The sequence below is a fragment of the Benincasa hispida genome, chromosome 6, assembly GCF_027475165.1.
Source record: "Benincasa hispida cultivar pf3 chromosome 6, pf3_genome.v1.1, whole genome shotgun sequence".
NCBI lineage: Eukaryota > Viridiplantae > Streptophyta > Magnoliopsida > Cucurbitales > Cucurbitaceae > Benincasa > Benincasa hispida.
The window spans coordinates 36,848,370-36,871,668 of NC_143483.1; the positions used below are offsets into that span (position 1 = coordinate 36,848,370).

The 23,299-nt window shown below is 32.9% G+C and overlaps 2 protein-coding genes across 7 annotated transcripts; both read right to left on the minus strand.

Annotated features, from left to right (window-relative positions):
• Nucleotides 1-6,841: 6,841 nt before the first annotated feature.
• Nucleotides 6,842-11,477, minus strand: LOC120080601 (mediator of RNA polymerase II transcription subunit 22b-like). 3 transcript variants are annotated; one of them, XM_039035322.2, is made up of 5 exons: nt 11,337-11,477; nt 10,325-10,498; nt 10,141-10,206; nt 8,335-8,577; nt 6,842-7,258 (listed from the first exon to the last, which is right to left on the minus strand). In XM_039035322.2, the coding sequence occupies exons 2-4, from the start codon at nt 10,469-10,471 to the stop codon at nt 8,338-8,340; spliced, it is 453 nt and encodes a 150-aa protein (XP_038891250.1). In that variant the 5' UTR covers nt 10,472-10,498; nt 11,337-11,477; the 3' UTR covers nt 6,842-7,258; nt 8,335-8,337. The 3 variants fall into 3 exon arrangements, with proteins under 3 accessions (XP_038891250.1, XP_038891251.1, XP_038891252.1); XM_039035323.2 differs by having other exon boundaries at nt 11,332-11,472; XM_039035324.2 differs by having other exon boundaries at nt 11,142-11,343.
• On the minus strand, nt 11,415-22,953 carry LOC120080559 (putative inactive cadmium/zinc-transporting ATPase HMA3). Of its 4 annotated transcripts, XM_090314737.1 has the most exons (11): nt 22,822-22,953; nt 21,505-21,790; nt 19,554-19,811; nt 18,345-18,442; nt 17,483-17,738; nt 16,417-16,554; nt 15,090-15,417; nt 14,043-14,245; nt 13,666-13,868; nt 12,576-13,428; nt 11,415-11,544 (listed from the first exon to the last, which is right to left on the minus strand). In XM_090314737.1, exons 2-11 carry the CDS (start codon nt 21,728-21,730, stop codon nt 11,492-11,494), a joined length of 2,616 nt encoding a protein of 871 aa, XP_090170863.1. In that variant the 5' UTR covers nt 21,731-21,790; nt 22,822-22,953; the 3' UTR covers nt 11,415-11,491. The 4 variants fall into 4 exon arrangements, with proteins under 4 accessions (XP_090170863.1, XP_090170862.1, XP_090170865.1 ...); XM_090314736.1 differs by lacking the exon at nt 22,822-22,953 and having other exon boundaries at nt 21,505-22,019; XM_090314739.1 differs by lacking the exon at nt 11,415-11,544 and having other exon boundaries at nt 12,418-13,428.
• Nucleotides 22,954-23,299: the final 346 nt, after the last annotated feature.

The following is a 23,299-nucleotide window of genomic DNA, read 5'->3' on the forward strand; positions in this document are numbered from 1 at the left end:
CGATGAGAAAAAGTCGTGCACGTAGATGGTTTTGGGAACGGAGCTCGTTTGATGCCCCAAAGGGTTATCGAGCCCAGCGGGGGTGCTCGCGGCCTAATTTTTGTACGCAATCTTTCCGACGGGCGAAAATCTTAAAACGGATCTAAGGGTTTAGAACGATGAGAAAAAGTCGTACGCATAGACAGTTTTGGGAATGGAGTTCGTTTGTTGATCCTAATGGCTATCGGGCCCAGTGGGGGTGGCCCGATGCCCAATTTTTGTGTGCGAACTTTCCGGCAGGCAAAAATCTGAAAACAGCCCCAGGGATTCAGAACGATGAGAAAAAACCGTGCGCACAGACGATTTTTGGAACGGAGCTCATTTGGTGCCCCAAATGGCTATCGGACCCGGCAGGAGTGCCCCGGGGCCCAATTTTTGTGCACGAACTTTTCGGTGGGCGAAAATCTGAAAACAGACCCAAGAGTTCAGAACGATGAGAAAAAGTCGTGCACATAAACAGTTTTAGCAATAGAGCTCGTTTGGTGCCCCAAATAGCTATCGTGCCCAGAAATGGTGCCTCGGGGCCCAATTTTTGTGCTCAAACTTTCCGACGGGCGAAAATATGAAAATGGACCCAAGGGTTCAGAACGATGAGAAAAAGTCGTGCGCGCAAATGGTTTTAGGAACGGAGCTCGTTTGGTGCCCCAAATGGCGATCAGTCCAGGCAGGGGTGCCCTAGGGCCCAATTTTTGTGTACGAACTCTCCGACGGGCGAAAATCTGAAAACGGATCCAGGGGTTTAGAACGATGAGAAAAACCTCTACGCATAGACGGTTTTAGGAACGGAGCTCGTTTGGTACCCCAAATGGCTATCGGGCCCCGCGGGGGTGCCCCGCGGCCCAATTTTTGTGCGCAAACGTTCCGGCGGGCAAAAATCTAAAAATGGACCCAAGAGTTCAGAACGATGAGAAATAGCCGTGCGCGCAGACAGATTTGGGAACGTAGCTCGTTTGGAGCCCCAAATAACTATCAGGCCAGGCGGGGGTTCCCCGGCGAGAATGTTTTTGTGCGCAAAGTTTCCATCAGGCGAAAATCTGAAAACGGACCCAGGGGTTCAAAACGATGAGAAAAATCCGTGCGCGTAGATGGTTTTGGGAATGGAGATCGTTTGGTACCCCAAATGGCTATCGAGCCCGTCGGGGTGCCTCGGGGCACAATTTTTGTGCGCGAACTTTCCGCCCAGCGAAAATCTGAAAACGAACCCAGTGATTCAAAACGATGAGAAAGAGTCGTGCGCGTAGACGGTTTTGGGAACGAAGCTCGTTTGGTGCCCGAAATAGCTATCGTGCTCAAACTTTCCGGCGGGCGAAAATCTAAAAACGAATTAACGGTTTCAGAACGATGAGAAAAAGCCGTGCGCGCAGACGGTTTTTGAAACGAAGCTCGTTTGGTGCCCCAAATGGCTATCGAGCCCGGTGGGGTGCCCCGGGGCCCAATTTTTGTGCGTGAACTTTCCGGTGGGCGAAAATCTGAAAATGGACCCAGTGGTTCAGAACGATGAGGAAAAGCCGTACGCGCAGACAATTTTAGGAACGGAGCTCATTTGGTGCCTCAAATGGCTATCGGGCCCAGCGGGGGTGCCCAGGGCCCAATTTTTGTGCGAGAACTTTCCTGTGGGTGAAAATCTGAAAATAGACCCAGGGGTTCAGAACGATGAGAAAAAGCCGTGTGCACAGACGGTTTTAGGAACAAAGCTCGTTTGGTGCCCCAAAATGTTATCGGGCTTGGCGGGAGTGCCCCGGAGCCCAATTTTTATGTGCGAACTTTCCAGTGGGCGAGAATCTGAAAACGGAGTCCGGGGTTCAGAACGATGAGAAAAAGTCGTACGCACAGACGGTTTTGGAAACGGAGCTCGTTTAGTGCCCGAATGGCTATCGAGCTCGTTGGGGGTCATACCGAGGTACAGTTGACAAACTTGTGACCAGTCATTGTACATCACTCCGGTGACCGACTCACCATCAACAGTAACCCCAACAATAGTTCTATGTCTTGTAGAGTGATAGTGCACTCTCCAACAGGTATATGAAATGTATGCATCTCAAGCCTCCATCTCTCGACCAAGGCTATGATCAGATGCCAGTCCAACTGAATAAATCCCAATCTGGCAACCCCATAGAATCCAGATGTGCGCAGTAGCGATAGTATTCGAGGGTGGAGTGGGATAGTGCGCTGGAGAACTGCCTCTCGATGCCTGCAAGATATTTCTTCAGTAGTACGATCTCGCCATACAACAGATGATCGATGAATGGACTGGTCGTACAAAACACAAGATCAACAGGTCATGGGTTTAAAGCCATGATCTGAAAAAATATATATATATTTATTTCTCAATTAGAAGAATAATATACAACTTAATTAACTTAATTAAATAATGTACAACTTAATTAAAAGAATAATGTACAACTCTATAAATTATAATAAAAAAAAATTGAATATACAATAATGTATAATGAGAGGCTGATCTTAAAGGTTGAAAGGCAGTGAGGAACGAAGGTAGTGAGAAGAATGAGGGAACGAAAGCAGTGTGAGAAAATGAGAAAGTAGTGTGAGAAAATGAGAAGAGATGGTGGGGTTATAAGCTAAATGGTCAAGTTTTCAAAACTCGACCCACAGGTTAGCAAAGCAGTGCGGGATGAGACGAGACGCTAACACGTTGCAAAGATTTGGATTTGTTTTAAAGGAGGTCGACAATTTAAATCACTCTGACGCGCACTGCAGAGATTCGAATTCTTAGCTAAGCGATCGTGTAGGAGTTTGTTGACGATCGTGTAGTAGGGAATGAGAGCTCTCGAGAGGCCATCGCAGCGTGCCCTCATCGTGTACTTCCACTATGCGATTGTGTAGCATTTGGTATACGATCGTATAGTAAAAGTATGTGATCGTATAGGTTTTGAGAAGGTCATCGTCTATTTGTAATAGGTAAGCGATCATGTAAGAGTTTATGGGCGATCGTGTGGTGAGGAAAGAGAGCTCTCGAGAGGCCATCCCAACGTGCCCGAATCATGTACTTCCACTATGCAATCATGTAGTAAAGCTTAGCGATCATGTAGCATTTGGTATACGATCGTATAGTAAAATTTATGCGATCGTATAGGTTTTGAGAAGGCCATCATCTATTTGCAATAGGTAAGCGATCATGTAGGAGTGTGTGGGTGATCGTGTAGTGAGAAAAGAGAGCTTTTGAGAGGCCATCGCAGCTTGCCTTCATCGTGTACTTCCACTATGCGATCATGTAGCATTTGGTATACGATCGTATAGTAAAAGGTATGCTAGGTTTTGAGAAGCCCATCGTCTATTTGTAATAGGTAAGTGATCGTGTAGGAGTTTGTGGGTGATCGTGTAGTGAGGAAAGAGAGCTCTCGAGAGGTCATTGCAGCGTGCCCTCATCGTGTACTTCCACTATGCAATCGTGTAGTAAAGCTTAGCGATCGTGTAGTATTTGGTATACGATCATATAGTAAAAGGTAGGCAGTCGTATAGGTTTTGAGAAGGCGATTGTCTAATTGTTATAACTAAGCGATCGTGTAGGAGTTTATGGGCGATCGTGTAATGAGGAAAGAGAGCTCTCGAGAGATCATCGTAGGGTGCCCTCATCGTGTACTTCCACTAGGCGAGCGTGTAGTAGTTCAGCGATCTTGTAGTAAAGCTTAACGATCGTGTAGCACATGGTATACGATCGTATAGTAAAAGGTAGGCAATTGTATAGGTTTTAAGAAGGTGATCGTCTAATTGTAATAGCTAAGTGATCGTGTAGAAGTTAGTGAGTGGTCGTGTAGTGAGGAAAGAGAGCTCTCGAGAGGCCATCACAGCGTGCCCTCATCGTGTACTTCCACTAGGCGAGCATGTAATAGCTCAGCGATCGTGTAGTAAAGCTTAGCGATCGTGTAGCACTTGATACATGTAGCTCAACGATCGTGTAGTAAAGCTTAGCGATCGTGTAGCACTTAATACATGATCGTATAGTAAAAGGTAGGCAATTGTATAGGTTTTGAGAAGGCGATCATCTAATTATAATAGCTAAGCAATCGTGTAGAAGTTTGTGGGCGATCATGTAGTGAGGAAAGAGAGCTCTTGAGAGTGGGAGTTTGGAAGACGTTGTCGCGGAGAGGCCATCGCAATGTGTCACTCATCGTCTACTTCCACTAGGCGATCGTGTAGTAAAGCTCAGCGATCGTGTAGCATTTGGTATACAATCGTATAGTAAAAAGTATGTGATCGTATAGGTTCTGGGAAGCCAATCATGTAATAGTAATAGTTAAGCGATCGTGTAGGAGTTTGTGGTCGATCGCAGAGGATTTAGTAAGCGATCGTTTAATCATATCGAGCGATCGTGGAGAGATTGTAAACGATCGTTTAGCTTCTAATAAAGAAGTTGTTCATCGTTCACTTGTTCTTTCTGAAAGTTTTCACCTATTGTTACGTTAATAAAGAATTACTAAACGATCGCATAATAATTTTACTAAACGATTGTGTGCGATCGTGTATATAATTACTAAACGATTCTTTAATTTCCTTTAGGTCGAGGGTTTGTTCTATAATTTTCCAGAGGTAACCCTCGACTTCTTTTAAATTTTCTCATCTTCCCTTACAGATCTTCTTTAGTTTTCGACAGGTCGAGGGTTGAACCCTCGTCCTCTTCTCAGATCGAGGGTCAAACTCTCGATCTCTTCTTTAATTTTCGACAGGTCGAAGGTTCAAGGGTTGAACCCTCGACAAAATATTTTAAACTAAATCCCCACCTCGAAATCTCCAAAACAACCATAGATTTCTAAATAGTTTCAAAACCACTATATTTCCCTAAATTGTTTTCCTAATCACCATATTTTAAAAAAAAAAAACTCCGACTAAATGATGTTTGTTAAAATTCCATAAAAAAAAATACCATCAACTTTCAAAATGGTATGATTACCTCTCAACTTTCATAAATGTTTCAAATATATATTGAAGTAGAAATACTTTAGAATATAGGATAAAAGTTGAGATTTAAAATAGTGTGACAATGATTTAGAACGAAAATTTAGATCACAAGGTCATTTTAGGTTATTGCTACATAATTCTAAGTATTTATTTATGTTCATTTTTTTATTCCAAGAGTACTTTTGGAAGATTGATGAAAGTTTGAGGGTAATATTACCACTTTTGAAAGTATATGAGGTTTTTTAAACAAATAATAAAATGCAAGGGTATTTGTTATAATTTTGCCATGTCCACCAATTTTGTTTTTTAAATATTCATGATCTTTTAAGGATATTTGGGGCATGGCTTAGGTTGAGTTAAAACTAACTCAATATTTAGCCTACCAACTTTACAAGTCGATGGTAAATAAATCAACTCCACCAACTTTAATGTATTCACTCGTTTGTACATTTATCAACGAAGTCCATCTTCCCCTCTTTCTCTCTCCCTCTCTCCAATATCTCCAATGACTCAACCTGTGGGTTACTGACGACAACCAACTTTGGTGACATGCTCCGACGACCACTTCTGGTAACCATTTCTGATGCCAAGCTCCCATAACAACCATATACCCCTAACTTAATAACTCAACTATGCACCCTAAATACAGTTTCCTTACTCCAAATTAAACAACTTTTCACTCCAAATACAAACTTCTTAACTCCACATACATAATAACTCCAGATTTCATAACTCAACTCAACGTCTCAAATAGCTCCTTAAGGATAATATATCACTCCATGATTTCATAATTTTAAAATTATCTTTTGAGTAGAAATCTATTTGACCATTTGGCTAAAAACCAACATGGTGGTGATGTAGAGTGTCATTTTCCTAGATTAAGTATGAAAGCACGACATTCAGACATGTCAACTTTACGTCCAACATTTTAATAATTGTTTTACTCCAAAGGAAGTTTTGAAATACTTATGAAAGTTGAATAAAGGATCTTACATCTATTGAAAGAATATAAGTTGTTTTTAAATAAATAACAAAGGTGTGGGGTATTTTTTTTTATAAAGTTAAATTATATAAACTTAAAAAAAAAAAAAAAAAAAAAAAAAAAAAAAAAAAACTCCTTAAGCAACGAGATTATTTCAATTATACCTTATTTTAACCCTTGATATTTTAATTTATTTTTTTTTCAAAACAACCCTTGAAAGCTTTTGTCGTTGAATTCTTTGATGGATAAGTTTGTGTCTACTTGTGTGTTACTTAAGTGAAAGGATCTATATATGTATGTCGATGGCTACAACTTAAATCTTGTCAAAACCACTATATATTATAAATGTGTAGGAGTTTTCGTAATCACAATATTTTCCTAAATAGTTTTCGTAATCACAATATAATTAAATAGTTTCAAAACCAATATATATATATATATATGGGCGCGCTCGCGCATATCTATATTTCTTCCGTCTTTTAGACAAAAATACTTTTTAGATAATGTATTTCCATTTTTTTTTCTTTAATTTAACATTACGTGTGGTAGATTTATAAAATTATCATAATTATCTTTGAAACTAGATCTTAAACGAACTATATAATTTTTAATTATTATTTTGATTGATAAAAGATTCTTTTGGCAAATAAAAAAAAATTAGTCAAATATCAAGAAACTCAATTCATTAGCATACGTAATTTGAATAATTATATAAAGATATATAATTAATCTTTTATTTTCAAATTAGATTGAGATATATTCTCTGATTTTAATATTTTAAAGATTAAATTTAATTATTATTTCCTAATTTTTTTTAACTTAAACAGAAACGATTGGATAGCTGCACATGAAAAAAAAATGTACATTTTTTTAAATAAAATGCAATAACTTGGTCCATTAAAATTTAAAGAAAATGAAAATCATTAGTGAAAATTTTGAAAAATGTAAGATAACACCATCAACATTAGGAATTGGTGATGTTTTTACGCTACTATTTACCAATGAATCAAGCTGTGCAAGCTAATAACATCTCGTAAAGCTCGAAAATTAGTTCCTACAAATTCATCTTTACTGATTGCCCCGATCTTGTCGAAGGCTATAACTTTAATCCTGTCAAGAACTCCATTCAAGGTGGTCAATGCCTTTGATCGAAGCTCTCAAGGGCACATAAGGCCACAACCACAACCAGGATGAAGAAGATTAGGGCACATGGAAATGCACTCACTGAAACCACCAGAGCTAAGTGAAACCAATTGGTTGAGATTGTGAACTCTCAATGCAGCTGGAATGGCTGCTAGACAAGCTGATAGAAATGAACAGCTGCACAAAATCATGCAAGAGAAGTAAAAAAGAAAGTATAGTATATGAATGCCAAAGTAATGGTTTTGGATCTTGATCACTACCAAACTGCCAAAGAAGATGACAACTTTGATCAAGGATAAGAAGTTATGGAACAAGTTATGTTTTCCCATCAAAATTTTATCAGTATCTTTAAAAGAGTATGATTCTCAATAGGAAAGAAAGAGGTTATATAAGCCCCGTTTGATAATATTTTTGTTTCCTGTTTTTTAAGAACTAGAAACAGTAATATGTTCGGTAACCACTTCTGCCCTATTGAGAATCATATAATATTGTTTAGTAATTATTTAGTCATAAAATTGTTAATAATACCCCTTAGGACGTTTTTTCTTATTTTAAAAAGGTATGATGAAAGTCGAGATTTTAAAATTCGGCTCCCAAAAAGTTGATTATATAAAGTTCAAAAAGTAAAATTTGGTCACTGCCCCTAATTCTAGACCAATTTTTAAACAATTTTATGACTATGAAGTAGACATTTTGGAGTGCAGGCACCATACAATGTTCCATCTCTAAAAATTTGTCACCTGTCTATGATGGTTTATTGTCTCTGCCCCTGATTCTAGTCCAATTTGAAGGATTATTCTGCTTGTTTGAAATCTATTTTTGAAACATTGGGACCAAAATGTCTCTCAAATTGTTCAGAGTACAAGAAGTATAATCTATTTGGCACATTCATCAATGAATCTATGAGTTTTTGTTTATGTTATTTTGAGCTTTCACGCTCACCCATTTCTGCCACCACATGCTCACAGTCCTCAGCAACAACGTAGTTGAACACTAATAATCCTGATTGTTCATATTTTCTTAATAAATGTCTTACATCCTTATCAAGCCCTTCTGCCATCCTAATCTCCTAAAGAGTTGAGTAAGAGAAGACTAAAAACCCTTCTGCTAGTAATAATAAAAGCTAAAGAAGAATGCTAAGAACATAGGCTAGAAGAGTTCATTTACGTCTCATTATCCAGGTTAGCAAACAAGTGAGTTTAGATTAGAAGCCAACAATATCACAACATTGATTTACTTAATTCATAACTTACAAATCATGTCAGGTTGTTCTGACTAGTTCTCTGTGTTGAAGAATAATAATGAGATTCAAGCTCCTTCAGGCTGGCAGCAGCTTCTTCACCAATTGTAGATAAAAGACGGTCAGTCTGTTGTGCCTGCTGATTGAATTCCACAATTCTTTGCTCCACATGGTCGTTTAGTGAAGCAAATCCAGAAAATATTGCTGTCTGCTTAAGTTCTGAAACCAACTTCAGCAGAGAATCAGCTGCCTGAACCTATTAAGAAATAAGTAGAAAAACACTATAATAGTAGAGCCATAACAATAATAATGAAAAGCAATTGTCGATATCAAGCTGATAATCCCTGATTTATTATTGCCTATAATCTTATATGTGAATGATCATTATGAATATAAGAAGCCTCGATAGTTTGAAACCAAAATGCAAATTTTGAACAAGAAATAACATATCATTTCGAAAATGTTCAATGATACAAACTCCCAAAAGAGGAAAAAAAAACAAAAGAGAAAACAGAACAAGATCTTAAAACAATTACAGTCAAATGAGAACAGCCAAGAAACAAAAAAGGCTCATCAAACCAATTCTCAACTCCAGAAAAACCTCGAAAAGCAAACACAGCAGCTGATAACAAGAACCAATACTAGTAAAAGCAGGCCAAATACTTTCACCAGAAAAGACCTAACCACAAGCTAAATTTCGCAAATGCAACGACATGACGATCTATGAAAAGTTCTCAACTTCAAAACTAGTACATAGCCAGCCCAACCATAATGGTCCTGAAGAGAAGTTTGCCCGATGGTTCTTCACCTCACAAACCGACATTCGCATCAAACTGTTACAAAATCTAATAGGGGGTGCCCTCTAAACAATGCATCCAGCTTCTGAGAGTAAGGGATGATCAGAGAGAAAAAAAAAAAAAGCAGCTTGTCTTAATACCCTTCAATTGTCGAATAACTCATCACATTCCCAAGAAACAAAAAACCTATCTATCAAAGATGGTTATGAATGATCTCCCAACCTTTGGTTTGTCTTCCTAATGGTGATTTTTCACGAACCCAGAGGGTTATATTTAAATTAAATCCCCTCCAATGCACCAAGGTATCTTCACAATGTGAGAATAGAGTCCAGGTTCCACTCCAAAGATGTTTTCTTTCTATATAGTCAATTAGCCTATAAATCTTTGTTGCCCCAACAAAATGACTTGTTTTAAAAATGGATTTGAATAGAGAAAGCGTAGCCTTCTTTAAGTTTAATCTTTATATCATCCCACAAAATCAGTAAACCACCCAATCTCCCAATAGATTCAACATAAATCCAACCGACTTCATTGGAGCTCCATAATGATTTGATGAATTTCTTGTCAAAACAGCAATCTTTGAATCATGAATTAACACCATATCAAGGCAGTGATGTTGAATGAATTTCTACAGTGTTGTTTCTTTTAGAACGATCCCCAAGGTATCTAGTATTCAACAAGGTAACTTCCATTGCTCTAGCTAAAAGGTAGCTCAATTAAGTTTTTCTGAAGAATGAATTAGGATTGAAGAGGGATATAATAAAATTGAAGACCACCTCAATTAAAGAAGAGAGTGTGTTTGGGAATGCTGGTAGAGGAGAAGAATTACTTACTGGAAGAGATGTACTATACATAGAGAGTAAACAAGCGAAGGGAATTTTATTATCCCTAGAAATCAAGGCTTCATAAGATGATTATCATTCAATTGTAGAACGAATAAGAGAGCTATCTATATCCAGAAGTTAACTTGAAAGGAACTATACATAGAGAGTAAACAAGCGAAGGGAATTTTATTATCTTACCATTCTGGCCGCACGCATTTCCATCATGAAAGATTCCTGTGAATTTCTAACAGGTGGATCATTCACCTGAGGAAAGAAGAAGGCTAAGTTTGAATTAAGAATTCCAAACATGTGATGATTCAATCAAGAAGATCAAGCAGATAGACCACCAAAGAGAATTACAAGACAAAGGGAAGAATGTTACCCTAGAGACATTGACAAGGTGAGTGAAATTGTCAACAATGTTGGCTATATCGGTTTCCACTCTTTGGAGAAGCAGTTTCTGTTTCTGAGCTGCCGCCGCTGCAGCTGCCGCGGTGGGGCCAATTCCACCACCAATGCCTTTGTTCATAATAATAGAATGAGAATTGAATCAGTTCTGCAATGGCACCAAGGTGATTGGAAAGAAAGAGAATTAGAAACGTTGGGGAAGAAGAATGTAACACCTCCAAATTTAAAACTAAACTAGGGAACATTGACAAATTTTACTCCTTGACTAACTCTACTATCTATGATGCTTTAGAAATTTCGGCAACATGACAACGAAACCATAAACACTACAAACTTACAGATCACCAGATAAACAATTTGAAGTTTTTAACTTCAAATCCAATCAAGAAAACTAATCTTCAAAACACTTTCTAACCAGGCTCAGCAAGACTTTCCAAATTCTAACATGTAACATAACTAACCAATTCAAACTAAAGTCAAACTCAAACCAATCCTCAAAACAAAATAAAGAACCTAGTCTATACAACCACCCAAATTCAAGGGAAACCACAACAAAATTAAAAACGAAAATAGGATTTCAACTCCCAGAAAGTTCTTAAACAAAATAAATTTAAAAGGCATCCTAATAGTCAATCTTTCTCAAAATTATAAAGGGGAAAAAAACCTCCTAAAATAATAAAATCAAGGTGTAATCTTAACCAAAGCAACGTTAAATCTCAATCCAAACACTTTGAATCAAGTCCAAACTACGATCAAAGAGTTTCCAAGGATTATAAATCATTTCACAGCACCTTTAAAATAGAGCTGTGACGCCTAAAACTCCCCAATATCGACTTGGATCGTCGCTGGAAAGTGACCAAATAGTTTGGAAACTACTATGAACCCAAAACGACTCGAATCTTGCTGGTTGGTATCGGAAAACGCTTAATCCTACATATTTGAAGCCATTAAATCTGAGATTGAATGAGAGTGGGTCTTTACCGAACCTCGTCAAAAAGGGAGAAAACCGCTGCTGGAAACGTCGTCGCTGAGAGTTTGTCGAAGCTGCGGTCTTGTCGTCTGTGGTCGGAGATAACCGGCGTTGCCGTCGTTACAAAGACGCACCACAGAGGCAGATGCAACCCTAGACAATCATTGGAATTCAAACATAGAGATGGGCTTGGATAAGGGTGCTCAATGGGCTGTTACAAAAACCTAGCCCACCAAAAAGAGAAAATCAACCCCCACACTTATACGGTTAAATTTGGTTTAATTTTTTAAATCATTACTAAAAAAATATTAACAAGAAAGTTAGAGATAAAAATAAGTATCTATAGACTTAATTTTTAAGAACAAAAAAAAAAAAACCGTATAGTTAATAAATGGTGCGATCTTAGTTGTTTGTTTTCTATTTTCTGTTTTTTTATTATTCAAAAACAAGTTACGCTTGTCAGTTTGCCTTACATTAGTTATGAAAACCTTTGTGACCTTTTAACCTAATAACTAGGTCATCATAGAAGGAAAAAAAGTGTACTAAAATGTTGGAATGAAATTCATTTTATGATGTTTGATGTTGTTACATTACAAATTTATGTGAAAGAAGTGAAAACATATGTTTAATTTACAAATTTGACTTGAGAAAATTAAATTTATCTTTATTTCTAGTTTGAGATTGAGTTTAGTTGAAAAATAATTTAAAGTTGTTTGGTTATTAATAAGTATTAAAAGTTTGACTATAACAAGATTCATATAATTTGAAGTGACAATTCTATTAAAATTAATCGGTAATAAATTTGATGAGTTATATCTTTTTGAGTTTGACAAATTATTACTCAATTACATTGGATAATAAAATTTATCATGTTTCTTCACATTAAAAAATTATTCTAAACAAACTAATCAATCATAGAATTTTGAGTGATTTAATATATATATATATATATATATATATATATATATATCAATGCGAACAAGAATAATCTTAGGATAGAATATGAAAACAAAGCAAATATACCAAAGTAGGGGAAAAAAAGCAAGGGAAAAATATGATTTGTGAATAAGTGGCATTATTTGCCTAGACTCTAGAGCTTTAAAGGAGAAAGCTATAAAGACCATACATATCAATGTCAATGGCCTTTTAGCATTTCTTCATTTATATTCTCTTTCCCTTTAAATTTCACACCAATCGTTATTTAATTCCTCATATGAAACTTCTTACTTGTGCTCTACTCTCTCACATTCATTACCTTCATGAATGTCAATAGTAACATGATGTGAGTGGCAATTACAATTTGATTCACCCACTTTCTTTGAAGAATTTTCATTACTCTCTTTCTCACATTGATTTGAATGGTTGTAATAAAATTTATGTTCTTTCTCATGAGCCACATTAGTTTCCTCACACTCATCACTACATTGATGATTCTTCTTTTGGTTCACTTCAGAATTTTCTCTATCGTGATCTTGAGGAAGTTCAATTTTATAATGTTTATGGACATGATTATTCTCTCGACTAGAGGATTGATCATCAGCAACATGGCATCGATGATGATGATGATGATGATGATGATCGTGATGATGACTAGACAATCGAGTGTTACCACCATCGCATCGCTGTCCATATTTTGTCAAGCATGGTTTGGAAGATTTGCAACATTTCTCTCCATGTTTGTGATTAATTCCTCTCAAAAGGAGCATGCTGTTCAAGATAACCAATAGGCAAGTACCAACATCGGCGAGGACTGCCGCCCAGACTAGGGGATGTCCGGCGAATGCCAGGCCGAGGATTGCAGTCTTCGTACTGATTGACAAAATGACATTTTGAACTACTTTTGTATGGAATTTCTTAGCTAGCTTAATAGTTTTTGGAATTTTTCTCATGTCATTTGACATTAAAATCACATTCCCAGTTTCAGTGGCCAATGCTGAACCTGAAACACCCATTGATATGCCAATATCAGCAGTGACTAATGCTGGGGTATCATTTAAGCCGTCTCCAACCATGGCAATTATTGCTCCATCCTCTTTAAAGTCTTTTATTATATTGGCTTTCTCCTTTGGTAGAAGTTCCGAATGGATTATGTCGAGCGCATTCCCGAGCTGCAAATAACACGTTGTTACAAAAATTCACGTTAAAATTTGAAGTTTCATTTAGATCACCTTTAAATTCAAAAACTTAAAAAGATATGTGAGAGGCATAAAAGAAATATATGAAGTAAAATAAATCGGTTGCTGTTAATAACAAATGGTTAAAAAATAATATTACAAGAGTTTGAAATCTACTATTTGAAATATAAAATATATGCGAGAAGCATAAAAGGAATATGAAGTAAAAACCTGTTCTTGGGCGTGCATGGCAGCTGCATTACAATCTCCGGTGAGCATAGCTGTTTTAATACCAAAACTCTTAATCTCCTCGATCGCTTCTTTAACTCCCGAACGACAAGAATCCGAAAGACCGAAGGATCCAATTATTGTCCCCCCACAAAATACATATCCGAGCGTTTGCTCTTGTTTTGTTTCATCATCAAAGCTCAAATCTGAAGAAATTAAATTTAGACCGAAAAATAATTAAGATTTTGAAAACCTAACGTTTTCAATTATATAAGCAACTTTGGATAACAATTTCATGAAGTTATTTTCTATAGCTATTCTCGTGATCAATTTATTTTCAAGAAGATTGAGAAAGAGGTGAAAAGGGTTTAATCGTAGACCTGGTGTGTAACCAGCTCTAACAGCAATTTTTCTACTTCCAATGTAAATATCATTTCCATCTATCTTCCCCCGAACACCTTCTCCTGGAAAATTTTCAAATTCCTCAACGTTTTTGGGTTTAAGATCAATAGAAAGCAACTTTCCATGGTTGACTAGGGCAGCTGCCATTGGATGGCTTGATTTGCTCTCAATGCTTGAAACCCTAATTTACACAATTCAATCAATAACACCTTCATTATGTTTCCTCTATAAAAAAAAAATACATTTTAAGACGTTGTTTAGTAATCATTTAATTTTATTGTTTCTAATTTTTAAACAAATGTGTTTATTTCCTCCCAATTTTTTAATACGATTTTTATATTTGCTAAGTAAAAGAGTTGAATTATTAGCCAATTCAAAAAAACAAAAATAATTTTTTAAAGACTATTTTGTTAGTTTTTAAAACTTAGATAACGAATGCTTATAAGCTTATTTTTTAAACCCAAAAATAAAAAACCAGATGGTTATCAAATAGAACCTTGTTTTTTGGTTTTTTTGTTTAGGTAAAGTATGCTTATAAATACAATCACTATCACCATTTTTTTCTTTTTTCTTTTTTATTATTGTTATTATTATTTTTTTTTTTTTTTTTGATATCCACTTTCCCCTAATTAATGGTTTAAAAAATTGTTAAAAATTGAAAACTAATCAAAAAGCATATTTTTGTCTTTACAATAAATGTGAGAACTATATATTATGAAATCTAGAAGAAACAAGCCTAATTTTCGAAAATAGGGAAACTAAAAACAAAATCATTACATAACAATGCATAAATTTTTAAAACACTCTACTTAAATTTTGAAAACATAAGTAAAAAGTGAAAAAACTCTTAGGTATCTTAAAGTTTTTATAAGCTCAATTTTAAAAAACCAAATGTTTATAATCAAATCATCAATAAATACACTTACTAGCTCATTTAAACAAAATGAAAATTCTTTAAAGGTTAGAGAGGAAATCGAAAAATAAACATTATTAGAAATTAGAGGATAAAGTTTTTGTGGAAATACCAATGGAGCAAGGTGTGGAAGCTAATATCGTCTCTTAGAGCTTGAAAATGTGTTACAACAAATTCACCTCTGGTGATTGTGCCAGTTTTATCAAATGCCATAACCTTAACCTTTGCAAGAACTTCAAGGTGGTCGCCGCCTTTGATCAAAACTCCGGCCATGGCGGCCTTCGTAAGGGCGCAAAAGGCAGCGACCGGGGTCGAGAGGATTAGGGCACAAGGACATGCACTCACTAAAACCACCAAAGCTAAGTGAAGCCAATGGCTGAGATTATGAACTCTTAATGCAGCTGGAATGGCTGCTAGACAAGCTGAAATGATAACAACAGCTGCAAACAAAACACATGCAAGAAGAAAGAACACGAAGTAAACAACAAATGAAGGTGTTTAGATTGAAAATGCTAAAAGTGATGGCTTTGGATTCTTTTTATGCTTATTAGGCTGCAAAAAGAAGGTGAATATAAGATGGTAAAATGAGAATTCATGTGAAAAGAGTTGTAATTTTTCATTTGTACTCTCGCTGAGTTCACTTTCAATAAATCTTAAAATTAGTCCAATACACAATTAGTCTAGTAACATTTTCTTTATAAATTGTGAAAACATATTTACGGTCTATTTTTCTTATATAAAGCATATTATTATTATATTTCAATAAAATTAATCTTAAAGGAGTAGATTTAAACTTTATTGAAAGTACAATTAAGATGCGATAATTGAAATTATATGAATTAAAATATAATGGAACTCAAAATACAAAGATCAAAGTGATATTATAACTCTTTTTTCTTTCTTTGAATTTGGATAATTAACTCATTTTGGTTCCAAGTTTTGAGAAATATTATTTGAATAAAACATATAATTAGATAAATATAGAGTTTCATTTGCAAAAACCAATTGACAACGAGAAAAAAAATAACTTAGGTATCTTACAAAGATTGTAAGGCCTCTCTACACTTTTATTTTTCTTTTTGTCCCAACATGTAGGGTGGACGAATTGAACCCAAAACTTTTGATGCATTATGCCAATTGAGCAATTTTTGGGAGCACCAAAATGTTTGATTTTATTGTTTTTAATTTAAGAAAATAAAATCAAATCGCCCTTAGTTGGATTTAGATTTTTTTAAAAAATATATATAGGATGAAAATCAAGATTTCAAAATTCACTCTAATTTGTCTCCTATTTTTTAAATTAAAAAGTTAATTATATAAAGTTAGAAAGATAAAAAAATCTAGAACAATTTGAACAATTTTTGGGAGCACCAAAATGTTTCATCTCTCAAAATTATTGTTCAAAGTCCGAAGTATAATTTTGTGTTAATTATTATTACCTGGGGTGTAATATTTGGCACATTCATCAATGAATCTCTGAGTTTTTGATTTGTTATTTTGAGCTTCTTCTACAAGCTCAGCCATTTTTGCCACCACACAGTCCTCAGCCACAGCTGTAGTTCGAACACTAATATAACCTACGTAGAAAACATCAAATGAAACAACTTAAATTAAAAAGCACGTTGTTGTGCCGAAATATAATAAGAAAAATATTTAGGTGTATCCAAGTAGCATTTGTATTTATATATCCCATCAAATTGTCCAATCGTAATTTGTTATGTGGCAAATTCTTCACACGTCTTTTTTGAAATATCTTAACTCCTTTTTTATGTGTATGGTAAGAATGAGATGTATAAAAATAGACGATATCCTCGATGTAACTAAATATTACCTATAATTACATCGAAAGGAGAAAGCTTTAACACTAAAAGTAAAATTGTCTTAACTATTATATATATTTGAGGAAATGTTTGTGTGGGGGGCTAAATTATTAAAAACAAAAATCCTAACTAAACTTTGCTTTTTTTTAAATAAAATATTAAAAAAAAAAGTTGCAATGCTACGTTTGACCTCCAAAAAACAAAAAAAGAAAGAAAAGAAAAGAAAAGCCCTTTGAAATATAAATCTATTAGTAGAATCTTGGATCAAAAATTGAGATTTGAAGCTAGTGTGATGGTGTCATACTTTTTCAACTACCAAAATCTAACTAATTGGTACTTTGAAATGGTAATTATGGAACATTTATGAAATATTAAAGAATAATATTGCAACTTCTATGAAGAATAGTAGTGTTTTGGTTTAAATATTATTTTAATTTTTATACGTTTGGTTTTTCTTCATTTTAGTCTTTGTACTCTCAAAATGTTTATTTTAGTCTCTTATAATTTCAACTTTGCTTCAACAGATCATTTTTGTTTGTTTTATTTTTAAGAGACCAAATTGATCGATTTTAAAATTTTAATAACTAAAATGAATTAAATCCTAAAATATAGGGACGAAAATGATATTTAAACCTAACTAGAAATTTTAGAACAAAAGAAAAAGTTGGAGAATAGTATTAATTACCATTTAAGTTGATGGTACCGGCCCAAACAAGAGAATCTTTGTGTTTGGGAACTGGGAAAGTTTCTCCAGTCAAAGTTTTTTCATCAACTTCACTTTTGCCTTCTATAACAATACCATCAATGGGAATAACTTCTCCAGCCTTCACAGCCAACACACTGTTTAATTTCACCTCTTTTGCATCCACAATCTCTCCAGTTTCAGCTATAATGGCTTTTTGAGGGGCTAAGCTCATCAATGAAGACATTGCAGCATTGGCCTATGAGTGGAAATTCCATTTTCATTTAGATTTGCAACTCGTTTGCTAACCATTTATGTTTTTTTTTTTTTTAATTTTTGAAAAGGGTTATCGCATTTGGTAGTACTTTTAGAAATAATAATTAAGTGTATAGTAACATTTTTAAATAGTTACAAATATAGCAAAATCTATCGGTGAAATACTCTATCGCTGGTAGAATATGGTATATTATTGATAGATCTTATTATTGATTTAGTCTATCATTGTTAGACTGCGAAAACAGACTTTAAATTTTGTTATATCTATAAATTGTTTTGTATTGTGCTATATTTACAAATATTTTGAGTCTGATTGCTATATTTACAATTGTTCCTTTTGAAATTTAACCTTATAAACACATCTTATTTCACCTTTAGACTTCTTGGTTTGTTATATACTTTTTACCAATCATTTCAAAAACCAAGTAAAATTCTAAAAACAAAAATATATATATATATATATTTTTAAAATTTGACTAAAAAATCGATCTTTTTTTTAAAGTTGGAAACTATTGTGAAAAAAACAAAAAATCGAATAGTTTCCAAATCGGTCAAAATAATTCCTGTGATTATGATTATTTTGGCTAACCTTGTGGCTTGCTCTTGACTCAAGCCATTCAGCAATGGAAAACAAAAATACTATACTCCCAGCTTCCATGTAATCATCCATTGCAATTGTCCCCACAACTGCCAAAATTAACGATATTAACCATATAGCTCAATTAGCATAAATACGTATCATTGTATACTGATGAAACATTAAATTTTTCCAAATAAAAATGAAAATTTAAGGGGACTATGGTGGAGAAGAATTCAAACTCTACTATTATATACTATTCTTTAGTCTTAATTAATGTGCTAATAAATTATTTTCCATACCTTTGTTTATACTTTTATTAATTTAATTGAGTTGTTACATATCATAGGTGTGAGTCTCTTTGACGTAATTAATCTAATTATTTTATGTTTTCAAATTTTCATTGAATGAAACTATGTTTGTTAATAAGTAATCTGGATTTTGTTTTTTTAAAATTGTTTTCGGATTTTATGTTTCAAATAATGAAAATTAATTTTATAAAAATAAATTTGTATTCATATTTTTTAATTTAAAATTTTAAAAGGTAGAATTTATGTATAAAAAAGAGATAAAAATGCTAATAAATGTAGCCATTCATGTTAAATTATTTTTATTTTATTAGAATATGTATTGTAAATTATGATTACAAAATTTTTAATGTAAAATAAATTCATAAATCACTTCATAATAGTTTATATTAAATCTAATATTTAGTGGGGTAGCTACAATTAATTTTATGATTTATAAATATATTATCAACTAACACTTTTTGAACAATTGTTTGAATTAATATTCAATTTCAGAATATGCTACAAAACACATATGTGAAATATGTGAAATATAATTCTACTTTTATTGAAGGAAAATTTTTACATATAGAAAAAATGTCAAACTATTTATAGAAATAGTAAAAAAAATATTTTTTTTATCAGCATCTATCACATAATATCAATAATAGACTTCTATCAGTTTTTATCACTAATAGACATTGATAGACTTCTATCAATTTCTATAAAATAAGATTTAAATTTTATTATTTTGTGTAAATAATTTCTCTTAATTTTAATTTTTGAAAATCCCCTTTATTGAATCTCTTTATTTCAAATTTCAATTTTTAGATTGCCTACCAAACAAACTCCGAAATTGCTATTTGTAAAGCAAAATTTCACATACATAAATATAAAATATAGTCAATAAAAAGTAATGAAAATTTAACTTTACCAGCAACAATAGCAAGAATATTGACATCAATTCTGAGGTGGCGAATGGCGGAAATGGCTTTTAGAAGAATGGGAAAGATGCCGGCGGCAACGGCGGCGACGGCGAGCCACCGTAACGGGTGGTACACATACTTCAAAAACGACGCCGTTAGAAGCAACCCACTGGCTATTGCAAAAGGACTTGGCCATCTCTTCTTGCTTATTCCCTTTCCATTTAATTGTACATTTGCCTCCAATCTTGCTTCATTTAGAGCTTTCACTATCAAATAATTACAATAACAAATTATTTTTTTTTTTGGTTACAAATTAGTATGTTTATTTAATATTTATTAGGTTCAATTACAATAATTTAAGTTTCATTTGATAACAATTATGTTTTTAGTTTTATGTTTTTAAAAATATATACTAAATTTCATACTAAGATTTTTATATTTCTTGAAACTCTTAGTCAAATGGTAAAACAAACACTACTCTTTGAAAACTACTTTTTTTAATTTAAAAAACTAAAACTTAAATGGTTATTAAAAAGGACCATAATCTATAAATTTTCAAGTTTGTTTCAAATAGATCCTAAAACATTAAATTTTGTTCAATAGATCCTAATTTAACTTTGAATTTCTTTTTGAAAAAAATCCATAGTGTAAGTTAGTAGATGTATCAGAATATCTCAGTTAAGTTGACACATTCTTGACACCTCATTTATCTTAGTTTAATTTTGAATTTTGTATCTAATAGATCCTTAACTTATTTGACATTTTTTAAAGATTTACAAACCTATTAAACATATAATTAGAAGTACTATAATGCTCTATTCGATACAATTTTATTTTTAGTAGATTTATGAATAACTTTATTTTATTTTTAGTATGGGACTTCTATACTATTTTGTTTAGCCTTTAAATAAATGAAGAGATTTGAGTCTTTTAATGAACTTTATTTTTTTAAAAAAAGAATAATAATAAAATTACCAATCACCAATAAATGTGTGGTTTTTATGAGATTCATATATTATTCCAGTTTGATAAATGCATGAATGAATGGATAGACTTTTTCATACTTCAAACCAAGGATGAGTATTGATCGGTTGAAATTAGTTTTTCGATCAAATCGTCATCGAATTGATTATGATCGACTTAGTAAATGTTTAAACCAACTTTAACTATCAAAGAGTAAAAGTTGGTCGGTCAGTTGTTTTGGTCCGTCAATCAATTTGGTCGCTTTTATCTTTTAGTTTTTTTTTTTTATTTGAAAATTTTTCAAACCAACACCGACCGATTACTCTTCTTTTCCGATCAACCGAGTTTGATCAGTCGACTCAATTTTTCAATCTATCATGCTCACCCCTACTTCACAACTTCTTTAAATATTTCCCAACTATTTTTCATCATTGGAATTGAACAAACCAATTAAGTCAAACTTAAATGAATTGTTTAATTAAGTAATAAGATTAAGATGTGGGCGTAAATAAAGTAAAATCTTAAACATAGAATTATATTAAATAAAAATAAAAACATTTAAAAATACAGTATATCAAATTATAAACTCAATTCACTTTTTAAAAATCAAATTATGTATTATATAATGTATTATAAATTACATATTATCAAAAGAATAATAACTATACAAATTTTTTTACATAAAACATATTTATAAAAAAATTTATTATCAACTAAATATTTAGTGTGCAAGTACAACTAATTTTATGATTTATATATATGATCTAATTTCTGAATCTGCTACCAAACACATATTTGATAAAACTCTGTTTTCATTTAATTGAATCTCTTGTTTTCGAATTTTTATTTTTCAGATTTCTTATCAAACAGGCTCGTAAGGGTTAGGACTAAATAAACAAGACGAGGATATTATTATCGGATATAACACATACGATTAAACCCTAAACTCGAAATTAAAGCGATGAATAAAGTAAAAGAATTAAGAAGAAGAATTACCAATTTGAAGTTGGGAAATGAGGAGGGAATCATGAACAACAATGAGTGTTCTTGTAGGGACAATGACAGAGATTTGTTTGATTCCTTCGAGGGGTTTGAGGATGTTTTCAATCAAAGGAACTTCTGAAGAACAGCAAATTCCCAACACATCAAAATAGCTTCTTTGCAATTTGTTTTCTCTCACTACTTTCTTGTTCTTCTTCTCCAATGCCTCCTGATCACCCATCACTAATTTATTCTCTACCTCCTTCTTTTTCTCAAACAATAATATCTCTTAATTATTTCCCTGCAAAATTATATACATAGAAATATAACTAGTTAATTCTCCTTTTCAATGTATCAGATAAACATCAGGTTTCATCTTAAAACCGATGCAATCGGGCGACGACAGGATCCGGCTGCAGGCATCTGCCAGGTTTTTTTTTTTTTTTCCTTCTTCTTCTTCTAATGGGTCACCTTGTTTGCGTGAGATATATAGAAAGAGAACAGGCTGGGAGATTGAGAGAGGTGTGAATGGTGTTTTATATATATATATATTTATTTATTCATTTATTCGCTTGAGTTCCGAATTCCAAATTCTTCTCCTTTTCTTTCTTAAATTGTGGGTAAAAAATACTTTTGGTCTCTAAATTTTATAAAAGTAATAATTTATTCTCTAAATTTTAATAAGTAACAATTTAGTCATTGTATTTTTAAATTTGTAACAATTTAGTTTCTAACATTAAAAAAATATCAAAATTATATGTCAATTTTTATTATTTTATGACATAAATTTTGTATTTTGTAAAAATATTGAATTTCTAAATAGTTTATCGGTTTATTTATGCAAGAAATCTCATTAAACATTAACAGTAATTTCTAAAATAGGAACTAAATTGTTACAAATTTACAAATTTTAAAGTATAATGACTAAATTATTACACAAAGTACATGAGACTAAATCGTTATAAACCAAAGTTCAGGAACGATTAAATTGTTACATTTATAAAAGTTTAGGGACTAAAAATTTTTTTTAACCAAGATTTCTAAATCTTTTGCCAAAATAACTACAAATATTTCAAATTTTTATCAATTTAAATCTAAAACGTTTAATCTCTTATCAAATTAATTTAAATTAATCATCTTATCCAATTATCTCAATTTGACTCCAAATTTCAAAAATTAAAGAAAATTAAAATTTATTAATTTAAGATAATTAACTTAAATTTACTTAAAACTCGAGATGTTACATCAAAAGAGGAAAAAAAAACAACATGAGAGTAGAATATATTTTCATAACTAAGAAAATATTTGAGAGAGATGAAATGTGAAGCAAACCTTAGAGAGGAAGATCAAAATGTGTGGAGTATGCAAGGAGAGAACAAACCTCACACAGCTTAAGTAGAAGAAGGAATTAATGGTGGGGGACTTCATAAGGGAATCATTCACTCAAAAAAAAAAAAAACAAAAATAATCATTAATAATAATAAAGAATAATATGGAAGTATATTCAAAGGAATACAATGCTATAGAATATAATATAAAATCAAAGCCTTTTCTTTTGCTTTTTTTTTTTCTTTTATATATATATATATCTTTGAATAAAATTTTTTATGTGGAGTTCAAATTAGGAATTGGGTGAGACAGAGGTTAGTGGGAAACCCACATCATTTCTGCCAAAAGAAATTTGGAAACCACATGGGATTCCACCACCTTAAGTTCTTTTGTTTTTCTTAGCCCTTATGGTTAGGCATATATGCTCAAGAACATATTGATTCATATATGTATGTGTAAATATGAGTTTAATAGGAAAAGA